We start from the raw sequence: 13,131 nt of genomic DNA, 5'->3' as shown, positions 1-13,131 counted from the left end.
CAAATAGTGGAGTGTCCTTCACAGGCTCTGAACAAACCCCAAAGAAAAAACTCCTCTCTCTTCCCACCATCTCTTATTTACTAATATTTTACTTGTTTCTCACTCTTGTGGTTTCTCTATCATCAATATTTATATTGGTTACAATTAGTTTAGTGGTGTTGAGCTCAGTTGTATTAATGGCTCTTGGGATTTGGACAAATTCTAAGATGACTTTTCTCTTCCATTATTTTTATTATTCTCACTTGTCACTGATTCTTATGCTAATCTTTATTGCACATACTGTAAATTTTTTTCTTTAATGGTGTTTTATATGATAAGTATTGTACTAGTGGCATCAAGCTGAGATCCACAAGGGATTCAGTCAAGGTTGGTCTTCAGAAATTATTAGTCAAAGCATTGATCATGAAGAAGATCTTGGTCAAAGGATTAGTCATTAAGATGCCTCTTGTCAGAATCCTTCAATTCTTTTTTCACATGCATTGATATCATGCTTGAGTAGGATACAAGCTCAGTTTTGGTAATGGTAAAGAAAACATGGAGTGCTTAGTTCTAGAGAGAAACTGTGGATATATAGCTGTCCTAACATTTATGACTCCAGTTTCTGGATTTAGCATCATTTTGAGTCTGAGATTTTACTTGGTTTAAGTTTCTTCCCAAGAAAAAGTTGGACACCTTGTAAACTGTCCTGTCTACAGTTGAGTCACAAAAAAGCTTATGGAGAAATTAGAAACTATGTTAGTATGAATTGTCTGATCAAATGAAGCCATAAGAAATTTTAGCTTAGGAATTATTCCATCACATATTTGTACTTGCTAAGAAGAGTTTGCTTGTAATGCATATGTAATATGATATCCTTCCTTCCCTGAAGATCACTGTCTGAGTGCTAATTCAGATATAAATTTAAGTTGATTGTGTTTAACATCACCAAAATAAACTTTATTTTGTTAGGCTGCAGAATTGACATGTTCTACAAGCATCAGTTGCTGGCCTGTAAGCCTCAATCCAATCAAGGAACAGATGGAAGGAATGAGATTTGAGTGACCAGAGAGGTGTCCAGGAACATTGCTTCCAAATTCTCTCTACTTGACATTGAATCCCCACTTCTTGTCTTTTCACTGAGGAATGCCACACTTAGATCGTTTATATATATATATATATATTTATGTTCAACAATTGTAGGATCATGGCTAACAACAAAAAGGACAAACATCATTAGCTTTTACAATCCCTTGGGCCAACCTCATACTCACAAATCTAGCTTTATCCTCATCTTATTGAACCCTTTGTGCTGCTTGAAAGAGACAGCCATGTTTATCCTTTACAAACTCCCATTCTCTTCATCCTCAGCTTGAGGGTTTGTGTGACTCAGATCAAGGGAATCCTGAATGACACAAAAGTACACTGAGAGCAAGGGAAGGGGTGCACCAAATTTTACTTCAAGTTGAATTGAAACCCTCTCCAATAAGCACAAAGAATCACATGTATTACAAGAAAAATGTAGTTGGTATGTTACATCAAATAGAACAGGAGATTACTTGTGGAAGCTACACATCCCTTCTTTTCTTCACATAGCTGAGTGCAAGAACTGGTCATGTACTACACATGTGGATGGATATGTCAGCAGTGGTGCTGTTGGAGTTCCATTGGCAGATGAGAAAACCTGCAAGAAAAATTATCCCAAACAGGATCAAACTACTAAGTCCCCACAAGCTGATGGAAAAGACCAAAAAGATAGTCCAAGTGGCTTGTTTTCATGTGGTCTCAAACTTGTAGCTTGTTTCATCCACCAAAGCTTGCTTTGACTGGCTCTCCAACACAGAATGCAACATTCTCTGTAGTGACTCAATCAAGCTGAAGAAACTGTCCACCTTAGCCAAATAGATAGAGAATAATTAGGGTTGCAGTGCAGGACATGAACACTCTGGACTTGTAGTGTCGGCAGCCAAGGAATTCACAGAGACATTGAACTGATAGATGTGATGCATGGTCCATCTGACAAATTAGACCAATTGATGTGTGTGTGTGGAAGAAGCCAGGAGGAGCAAGACTTGGACTGCTCTAGCCTCTGTCACTTCCTTATCCAATGATCTGCTTCACTGTCATTGAGATGTCAATATATCTTTTTGTTTCCTCTTTTGTTTAGTGTTAAATCAGAGAATATATGATCTTGGAATTAAATTTCCTTTAGGTAGATTACTATATATATATGTATATATGTATATATATATGTATATATGTATATATATATATGTATATATATACATATATATATATCAGTTCATAATCAAGTAAAAGCACAATATTTTGTTCAAAGTTTCTATTTCTTCTTGGTGGTCTTTCTTTTTAAATTGAAAAAAGGAATTAAATGGAAAATAATTCTATAGAAAAGCAAATGAAAAAGGTTAGAAAAGGAAGCAAGTAATTTTCTGAGGGATTTAAATAACCAGAATATAGTATGCCAGTTAAACAATCAGTATCAGAAACCTGTAAAAGGTTGCTGATAAATTGCCATGATCTCTGAGATAGTTCAGTAGCTCACCCCTCAAAACACAATAATAAATGGAAATATTTCAACATCACAATCAATCATAATGAACCACAAACCATGTTCCAGAAAATATTTAGCATTACTTTTTGATCCATCAGCAGTTGAAAAAAAGGGTATTCAAGCTGTAAATCCAAAATCTCAAACAAGAAGCAATTACATATCATGGAAAAAGGAATTCCAAAGTCATTTGTCATGGTTTTCAGATTTCAAGTCATGAATGATCTCTACTTGCTGATTGATAGTTCTTATGGAAGAATTGTGCATTAAAAAGCTCCTCTTCCTCCTCCTTTAAACTATTATTAATCCAAGCAGAGGCCTACAAGGAATGAAGTCTCATCAAAATCAAAAGTTTGCCAGCAGGTCCACCTCCACTTCGCTGTTGATAGCAACAACTCGATCATGCGCACAGAAAAGGCAGCAATTAGGGAAAAGCTACCTGGCCACTTGTTGCTTAACTTTTTCTCCTTTTTTCCACATTTATTTATCTTTTTTTATCATTATTATTTCGAAAGGAAAGTGGATCCTTCATTTGAAGTGTGATTAATATTCAATGGTGGGTGTTTATGTGGCACACTGTGATGTTTGGAGGTTCCAAAGATTGATCGGAATGATATATATCTACATTGGTGTTTATCGGTTTGTACCGATAGGTATTTAGATTTTTATTTTTATAGTTGACATTTGATTTTTATTGAACTAAGAAAAAGACAATATTGACAAATTATTTTATGCTATGACGCGTATTAAAACTAATAGTTATTTAACACTAAAAACATGTAATCTGATTGGCAAACAATGATAGACTCAATAATTGGCCATTATTTGCATTATGTAATGGACCAAGGAAATGATTAGAGGTATAAAATCAATCATTTGTTTTCATGGTCAGTGAATCATGAGATATGTGTTTCCAAAACATGATTCCTCATATCAATGCTCACTTACCCCAATAGATATCCACAATGTTCTCATTGATGATCTGATGTGGAGATCTTATTTTATCTTCCTCATGCCACCACCCTATTGCTTGTCACACTCAATACTAATAGCTTGCCACCATTAAATTATCAGAAGATAATATATGCCCTTCAATACTATATTGTCACATTTATAAGCACATTTTCATTTGGCATTCTTCATTAGTTGACATTTGACATATCAGATGTAGAGCAAACCATTTCAACATCACTTCACACCCTCTTGCTGGACCAGTTTCAGATGCTGAAGCTTCATCCATTACTATCAAACTCACCTGCCTTTCATACCCTCTTGCTTTGCTTAAAGAAGGAAGAAATTAGGAACATCTTGCTGCTATTCTGTGCTTGTTAGATGCCAAACTGCCGCCAAGAACCTGTATTATGTATTCATAATACAAGTTCATAATGAGAAGAATGCTTAGAATCATGAACCCATGAATTATGTCACTGGTTGCAGTAAATACTTTCTACCAATCTGATGTTACATGAATAACAGAAGCTGCAGTTCTTATTTTATGAGATATCTGACTATTTTGCTTGACCAGTGGCTGAGACATGTTGCCCTCTTTTGCACTTTGCATATATGTTTTTTAAGGAAAAACAATTTCCATGAGTGGCTTCAACAATTTGACTTGCAACTAATACGAAAAAATAAGCAATTGATTACAATATCAAAAGAGAACTATAAACAAAAAATAAGATAAACATGCTCATCTTTCACACATTCATCTTAGCCTTCAAGCTCACACATCAACATCCAGCATATGCTAGATTCTAATCTTGTATTGTCCTGTGTGATTAGAATCAGCATTAAGACTTAATGTAAAGTTCCAACTAATTAAATATTCATACCCAAACATCATGTCCAACAGTTTATGCATCTCCTTGCTTGCCATTATACTCATCATGTTGCATAAAATAAGAGGAACAAAAATAACTGACAGCTACTTGTAGGATCTTTTAGACGAGTGAAATAAAAGAACCAAGAAGAATAAGTGGCACTGGATGTGTAAAACCTACATAGTTTCATAAAACTTGATCAGAACATTCCAAGAAGAAATCACATCACCTTTTCATTCTTTTTTACTTTGAAAGTTTGGAGAGCTGATACAGTCTAAACACATTGACAATGAAGAGGAAAACATCAGGTTAGTGAATGAAATAAAGCTCATCAGTGATACACTGATAAATACAGCAGTCATCAACACAATGTACAAACATCAGTGCTTGTGGAAGCATACCTCAGTCACAAAGAAAAATAAAATATACCAAAGTAACTGACTGTGCCTAAAGACAATAACAGATGCATGGCACGACACTTGAAGGGAGCATTGAGAAATCATCAAAGACATTAGGCATTGATATCTGCCAAAGCCTCCCCAACCAAATCCTTAAATACATCCCTACTAATCTCCTTGGCAATCTCCTGCACTTCTAATCTCATTGACTCAGCTAATCTCTGTCCTCCTTTTACTTTCATCAGTGCTCTATCAAATACTAGATTGTCAATTCCGCCCTCACCTCTTGCCCACATTGTTTTGACAGAAAATGAATCCCTCACTAGGTTCCATACCTCTACTGATACAGCAGAGTTGGCAAACACATTTCCTAGATCCCTGCCGAATCCCCTGTTCCATGGGTATGCACTTTGTAAGGTGGTCAAACCAGTTGAACCAATTTCTGCTGCTGAGTTCACAGAGCCAAAGAGGAAATGCTGCTTTGTCCTTTTCTCCCTGTGCTCAGCTTCCTCTTTTTCCCAAGTAAGGAATTTTGCAAGCGGCACTGAATCTAATTGCCTATCAAGAGGTTGACATCCAGCAGAAATCATAGTAGCCTTCTCTAAGCCAGAAGAGAGCACCTTCCGGGTAGATACAAAATGTTCTTGTTCATGGTTGTCGACCTTGGATGATGCCCCTTTGCATTTAGAAAGATCTCGAGATGGCTTATCCAGGTAGGCATTCTCCCATGATAAGGATCGAACAACTGATTTGATAGTCGAAGGCCTAGGAAGAGCTTAGGATGAAGAAGAGACAGTAATCAGTAATCATATGAAAGGCAAAAAAAGAATGATGAAAGGTAATGATAAAATTATAATTTGGCCAACATTGTTATCAGAAGCTTAAGCTTATAGGAAATGACCCAACCTAAATTTAAACTCTAACATCTCCTGATGCAAACTGAAGGAAAAAATAATGATTCGACGCATGGATGCAAGTGCGACTTAACAGTGCAATCAACAAACTGTGATTCCCACAAGAATCCATTAGCTGGGTGATCACTATTTCCAAAATCTTATGCATATGAGAAACGACCTGACTTATATTTGAACTCTAACAAGTGGGAAAAAAGATCATACCATGTGGATCGGCATTAGCTTCAGATGATCGGGACACGTTGTCATTTGTTTCATCTACAAATGGCACATGAAGAACTGAAGTAGGACTAGGTTGGTCCTGGTTGCTTTTTAAACTCTCATAGTCCCTGAATTTGATCTCACCCGATGAATTATTGCATGTCTTGGCTTTCTCAATAGAAAAAGAAGCCTGAGAAGAATCTAAATCTTAGTTAAGCAGCAACTTCAAAGAGGAAAAATCAATAAAAAGTGTGACCTAAAAGTATTTTCCACCAAGTTGAATATGCAATCAATATGCAAGAGCAAAACAAGAAAAGACATTTTATAGGAGATTATATCTCATTTTAAATTATGGATTTCTTGGGGGGTCCAGAAAAAACTTTGATATTCATTAAAAAAAGGCTTGCCTTCTTTTCTTAGAGGCAATAGCCTTCAGGGGAAGGGTGAGTCTCTTCTTTAGGGTATTGCAAGCACGAGTTGCATCTTTCTTGGGATATTTTCTCATTTGTTGCCATATGGATGTTGTATTTTGTACAACTACCAAAGATTTATGTATTATGTTGCAATGAGAAAGAGGTCAATGTACAAAAGGCTTACAAGTTTACATGTAAAAATTAGAAAGAAAGAAATCTGAATTACACAAGCAAATTTGAAAAGAAACTTACTTTTTTTGTTACTACAATAACTGGTGTTGGATAAGCTGCATTGCCAGACCTTTCCTCATACTTTGCCAGTGAACTTGTCATAGGAAAGTTCTTATAGAGAGGATTTATTGATTCAACATTTTTGTTTGCAGCTAAACCAGCACTACCAGACTGGGCCTTGTCATCAGAGCCCATCAATGGAGGAGAAACAGGGTTTTCTCTGCTTGTTTTCTTAATCTTTGAAGATAAAAAATTTGAAAATTTTTCTTTGAAAGTTGACTTTTCATTCTTAGACTTCGCTATCTCCTTTGTCTTCATAGATTTGTTTTTCCCAAAGTCAGAAGATTCCTTATTCAATTCAATGTGATCATAAACAGAAGATGAGATGGGAACAGATTTTGACCTAGATAAATTTATAAGGGAGGTCTCCCTTTGCACATTCTTTATTTTACCATTGGTCTTGCAGGATGTAGATAACTCTGGTTCTGCTTCTTGACCACATGATTTGCTGTTTGGTACAGTAAACTTATCACAATATTCACCTTCCTTTACCACTTTGATGGCAAGCATTTCACCTAAAGAGAATGAGCACCTTGGCAATCGTGTCCGTTCTTGATTATTCTCATTAGATGCCATGGAAGACCATATCTCTAAAAGTTGCTTCTTCGCTTCCATAACAACTGATGACTTGGGTGAATTTGAATCCTGACTAAAGGTTAAGGCTGAGCAAGAACTACCAGTTCTGTTAGTATATTCCCAAGAATACCGTGAAGTTGAAGTCAAAATCTCCGAGTCACTAAAGCTGCCTCCATCTTCTTCAGTGTTTACATTTTCTGGCTTATTCAATAAATTCTCATCTCTGCACCCATTCACTCTGACCGGAGGGCACAAGGATTTATCTGTCCAATTGCCAGTTATACTCTCCAGTCCCTGCTGACTGCAATTCTTTGCTGTAAATGTTGATCCAAAGGTTTCACTATCTCCCAACTCTCCAAAAAAGCCACTCTGTTCCAGCAATTTACATAAAGTAGTTGGAGGGGTTACCTTGGATTTCTTTTCACGGGGCTTTCTAGTGCTAGGCTTTAGGACCACTATCCTACTTGGCAGGGAAAAAATATCAGCATTTGTTTGAGTAAAACTAGAGCTCCAACATTGTTCGTCACAGATTTGCTTGGTTGTTCCTCGTTCACACTTGTTGAACAATGGATATTTCCCTTCCATCACCAGATTCTCATCCTTTTTCTCAACCTTTTGTGAAGGCTTCAATACAGTAATGTGCTTTTTTTGAAGTGGTGGACTCATATGGACATTTCTAATATTCTTCAGGAAAAGGGAACCCGGATCTTGAAGAATTTTGAGAAATACATCTCGGTTTGAACTGAGAATCTCCAGGGCATCTTGGAACTCTTTGGAGTGAAGTAGTTTTTCATCTTTTGTCACATGCTTTGCTTCCATGAATATTTTGCGAACAAAGGCCTTTTTATTTTTGTTCTGGTTCTCATTACAATTTCCCCACAGATCCTTGATACCACTGGCTCTTGAAGGTTTCTGTGATACTTCATGTGCATCCTGGACCTTCATCTTGTCATAGTCACATTGCTGATGCTTTAAAATGACTTCTTGCTGATGGCAACCCTTCAGTGCTCCTGCTAAGGTAGTTGATGGATAATCCACTTGCATATTCCTTTTAGTAGAAATGGGGACATGTTGTTGAGCTAGCGCAGGATCATCAATTCCCATTAGTTGGGCCACAACACTAAGTGATTTCCGCTTTAACTCTGTTTCTTTTGATATCTCATTTTCTATTAGCATCTTAATTTGTGTTTGACCTGAACTGCAACTTGAAGATTTCTTCTCCATATCAGGATCTATCTGCAGTAAAATTGAAATCTGAATATGGATAACCTCCAAAAAAAGCTCTATAAACTTCAGTATATCTGACAGTCTCAGCTGCTTACTTGTTTGCTATCCACATAATTTGATTTGGATCAGTGGGCTTTCCGATATCGAATTTGTTTCAACAAACTGCAGAACCCACTAGTCATTGGTCTTAACAATAACAATCGGGACAAGCTCTGAGAATCACTTCAAAGATTAATTTAGAACTGACCAAGCAATTGGCATAATTATCTTTAGAAACATCTAAGAAAATTTGCAACTTAACAAGTATGTGCAAAGACCATATAAGAAAGTTGTTGGATGTCATTTACACTCTTTAAGAACCTAAGTGATACGTCATATGAAGTGAGAAAAGGTCTAAATTGTGAATGTCATATTATCATGGGCCACATTTGCACATTTTCACGGACCACATTCTAAGGATTATTATGTCGGTACATATGGGGCAACATGTACAATGCTAGAAAGATCCTGGCATGTGGTGCTATTTAGTGCCGGTAATGCTGTAATGTGGCTAGGCCATTTTTTGGCAGCATAGAAGTGTGCCAGCCTTTACAGTGTGGTCCCACATCATGCCAAAATGATTTTGGCACACCAACATGGCATCATACAACAATCCTCGGCAATCAGAATTGCACCAAAATGATAATAATATTTATAACAACACTGATAGGAAGTAATGGCATCTTTTATGCTATACAGGACCACACATGCGCAATAGATTTCACATATACGATAGTGCTGCATGCTGAGACTACATTGTCAAGAAAGAAGGTCATATGGCCTACATGTACATGTGATCTCATATGTAGCCATATATTTTTGAAAGATTGTTTTTTAATTATAGAGAAAAAAGAAACTAGCAAAATTAGGAAGCAAAGATTGTTGCTAAGAGTACAAAATGGAGAACCAAGAAAGATAATCAATTGAGCAGATATAGCAAGCAATACAAAGAAAAAATGCCAGTAAAGAAAATTATATCGAGTGGATTAGTAAACTAATGGAATTCATGTTAGTACTGTTGTTGTTGTCGCACCAAAATAAAATAAAATAAAATAACCAAAGATCAAAAAGATCCAGGACAAACAGCATGGATGTTCAAGATTACAATTTATGGAAAATTAAACACATAAATGATATTAGAACATACGAAAATATGAGATTGAAGAGCTACCATCTCTTCGAGCTCTATCAGTTATCAGTCTTCTCTTGTTAGTCAAATCATGTATGCAAGTCATCCTTTCTATACATCCAGAGAGAGTCTCTGATGCCTAAATGAAAGGAGATGCAATACAAGGTAGTTCCTCACTATTTATTCACAGAACTCTGTACTGCAAAATCCCTCACCAGTGTCAAAAGTAGAAAGTTGTTACAAGTGTGACGAAAGGAGTTATACCTCGGCTTCAAACTACCAAATTGAAAAGAAACTAGAATCAGGAAATGCCAGATAACAAGATGAATATCTCACCATTATAAGTTTGAAAAAATACAAGGGCAAATAAGATTCCTAACCAAAGAAGGATATTGTATACATTTTACTGCACAACGATGCCAAACCCTTGTTGACACTCTAACATCATTCAGGTCCAATTTGTTTGCCAATTTTTCAGAAAAATGTCCAGCATTGTTGAGAAAACAATCTCATCCCAGTTCCAGTTTGGACATCTTCAAAGTCTTCTTTTTCTTCAAGAATGCCTCAAAAATATTGGAATTAAAGATGCTATCTTCAAGTTCTTTCATATAAATATGGAAAACATTGGAGAACGTGGAACCCCAGTAGCAGACTCTATGGGCTAGGGAGATACAGCAAGAAAGCAAGTGACAAGGTAGAGAAGGAATATCCACAGATTAAAAAGACGGATTTTTCTTTCTCTCCGTGTCTATGGTTAAAATGGTGTACATAAGCTCCGAGAGGTCAAACGAGACAAAGATTGATGACCAAAATGGTTAAAATAGAACTGTCAAGAAGATTTGCATAGAAAGAGGCATGGCATTTGAGTTAGGATAAAAAAAAAAAAAGAATAACATACATTCAGATAAAATTTCAGTAAAAGCACTTTTTACACAATGCATAGAAAATCTCAGATTTTTCTACGAATGCCACCAAAATGGACTTCAGAATCCACAATCCAGGTCAAATTATTTTCTTTTCCAACCAAAACTACCCAATTCCGCCAAAAGAAACCCAATCCAACACGACGTCTCGGATTCTTGCTGAACAGGACTACGGAGAGCCAAGAACCGCAGAAGAACGAACCCTAACTCCGAACACCACTGAACACTCACTCCACCTCCGGCCGATCGACCGTGTGGAAGTGTCAATGAACAAAGCACAAGAAAGCAGTGAAGGCGCACTAGGAAACAGTACAATGACGAAAAGGAGATACCGTTGCAACCCCATATCACCACATACCTCGCTTCTTCCCCACAAGACAACACTCCTGACGCCGGTGATCACCGCCGAAATAGGAGGAAGAGTTAGATAGAGAGAGATTGTGCGTTTGCGGTTGGCTGCAACAGGGTGGCGACCATCGCGGCAGAGCAGGCGGACGTTAAACGAAGCCAATTTATCGGCTTTACTCCCTTTAACTTCACGTAGCCTTCGGACACCTTCTCCGTTGTCCTCAGCCGCTCTCACAGGCGATGTAGTGACGCGATTCCTGTGTCTGTGTCAAGCCACCAAACACAGAACCAAGCCCCCTAAATAGCCATTGTTCACGTGGGGTCCACCATCGGCGACCAACGGGGTGCTTTCTTCTACGTAGGTTTTCCTTGATCCTCCTCCCTTGTCCTCAGCCGCTCCCACGGACGGTACAGCGACGCAGCTCCCGTGTCTGGGTCAAGCCACCAGACACAGAAGCAAGCCCTCTCAGTAGCCGTAGTTCCCGTGGGGTCATCACGGGCGACGAATGCGGTTGGGGTCGAGCCGAATCGCCATCCTTCCGTCGTCGTGCTCAGGGTAACGTGGCACTTATGGCGCGGTGACGGTAAGGGATCCCATTCACTGTTATAATTACTCGTGCTGGTGGAAGGAGGACGAGAGCATGATGGAAAAGTTGGGGTCACGTTCCACTCATCATTCTCCCCGTATACATCATAAATGTACAGGTAGTCTGACGTAGTAGTATTCGGTTGACACGTACGGATAATACGCTCGCATGTTCCATGGAAACATGTCATGCGTGTCGTACACACATGCAAAATCGTACATGAATAGCAAGCACATCTCCACCGTCCGATGCACGCTAGATTGGGAATATGGTGACCGTAATACAACGATATATATAACTTGGAAGTGTATGTTTCCTACATAATTCCGTACGATATACGCGTCGAGGCATTAATTATCTTGCTATGTATGAGGTAAAAGAAGCCCAAGTGAAGTGTGAGCTGGATGTCCTCCCCAATTTATTCTTCCTTCTGTTTTTGGTGCAGGGTGGTACCGAGGTCTCAATGTGGTGGCGTTTAGCTCACCCACCCACCATGTGGATGCGCAAATGATTGAGACGCGGTAGAAGACACACCACGGGTAGAACTTACAATTGCCCTCGTCGTTCCATTCCGCCCTTTCTCTTCCGCCACCAACCACCGTGTCGGGTCACGAGACTCCTGCTGCCGAGCGAGAGCTCGCGGGTGTTCGGCTCGCCTGTCCTGCGCCAGCCGCCGCCCGAGGAAAGGGCGCTTGCTACCGGTCGATGCCGCGGGATCCACGCCGCCCCGTCATATGAATATGATAGCTTTTTCGTGTTTGGTGCCTCGGTCCGGGTAAAGTTGTGGATCGCGGGACCCGTCTCTGCAAAGAAGGGACAAGTGCCCTGTGCCTCTTATCCCCCGCACATCCAAGACCCACGAAAGATACACCGAACAAATTCCACCCGATTTCGCATGGCCATGTCACCGACCCAACATGTGGGACCCGCACATGAGGTTCACATGATCTCATTTACCACCAATCTCGTAAATCATGTTGGTGAGAGAGAGCTGAAGTTTGGGAGGAAGGAGATGACACATAAAATGGTTTGCAAACGAATCAATCAAGCTAGAAAAAAAAAAGTTATTGATCTGATTTAGTGTTGAAATAAATGATAAATCTTGGTCAAACTATTATGATTGACAAACTCAATAGATGTTGTCATTCATTTTACATTGATATTTCTCACCAACTTTTTTTATTCAAGGCATACATATCAACTCAATCCAAAAATATAATACTTTTGAATTGTTAGTTAAACATAATATATGTCACTGACTCTTTCAACACTTACAACACTATTCTCTTTCTAATTTCTTAATATATATTTTTATACATAAATATTTTTATATTAACTTTTTTTTAATTTGGTTAAAAACTAAAAAAAATTAATTATTTATATATATTGTTACGAGAAGATATCGTTCATATCATAGTCGACCCGATACGATCCTAAGGGTTATTCGAGATGCTTACGAAGTAAAAACGTAACATTCCTAAGGTGTCATCTACATGAAAACCAAGATCGTGAGAGGTTTCCTGACATAATTGTTTTGACATCCAAGTTAATAATCCAAAATAGATAAGTATGGACTCGAGTGGTTAGTGATTCTCTTTTTTCATTCTATTGAAGATGTATTTTTATACCCAATCATAAATGGATAGAATATTCTTAAAATATTCTACGGGGAAACAATCGCTAATCGTTTTTAACAATCTTTACTTGATCTTTTATCCAT

At 38.1% G+C, this 13,131-nt stretch overlaps 1 protein-coding gene across 5 annotated transcripts; it reads right to left on the bottom strand.

Moving 5' to 3' along the window:
* Positions 1-4,655: 4,655 nt before the first annotated feature.
* Positions 4,656-10,966, bottom strand: LOC135635998 (uncharacterized). Of its 5 annotated transcripts, none has more exons than XM_065147497.1 (5): positions 10,835-10,966; positions 8,481-8,597; positions 6,544-8,394; positions 5,882-6,068; positions 4,656-5,538 (listed from the first exon to the last, which is right to left on the bottom strand). In XM_065147497.1, exons 3-5 carry the CDS (start codon positions 8,380-8,382, stop codon positions 4,877-4,879), a joined length of 2,688 nt encoding a protein of 895 aa, XP_065003569.1. In that variant the 5' UTR covers positions 8,383-8,394; positions 8,481-8,597; positions 10,835-10,966; the 3' UTR covers positions 4,656-4,876. The 5 variants fall into 5 exon arrangements, with proteins under 5 accessions (XP_065003569.1, XP_065003571.1, XP_065003567.1 ...); XM_065147499.1 differs by having other exon boundaries at positions 8,481-8,547; positions 10,835-10,959; XM_065147495.1 differs by having other exon boundaries at positions 6,544-8,597.
* Positions 10,967-13,131: the final 2,165 nt, after the last annotated feature.

The sequence above is a fragment of the Musa acuminata genome, chromosome BXJ3-4, assembly GCF_036884655.1.
Source record: "Musa acuminata AAA Group cultivar baxijiao chromosome BXJ3-4, Cavendish_Baxijiao_AAA, whole genome shotgun sequence".
Lineage (NCBI taxonomy): Eukaryota > Viridiplantae > Streptophyta > Magnoliopsida > Zingiberales > Musaceae > Musa > Musa acuminata.
The sequence above is the reverse complement of the archived record's forward strand: the minus strand, read 5'-3'. Positions and strand labels throughout refer to the sequence as shown.

Bases quoted from the DNA above. Each gene is read 5' to 3' on its own strand.
- LOC135635998 (XM_065147495.1), bottom strand. From the start codon at position 8,382: ATGGAGAAGAAATCTTCAAGTTGCAGTTCAGGTCAAACACAAATTAAG. The intron at 6,069-6,543 runs GTAAGTTTCTTT...GATTCTTCTCAG, and splicing joins TTATTGTAGTAACAAAAAAA to GCTTCTTTTTCTATTGAGAA. The intron at 5,539-5,881 runs GTATGATCTTTT...CTTCATCCTAAG, and splicing joins AGCTAATGCCGATCCACATG to CTCTTCCTAGGCCTTCGACT.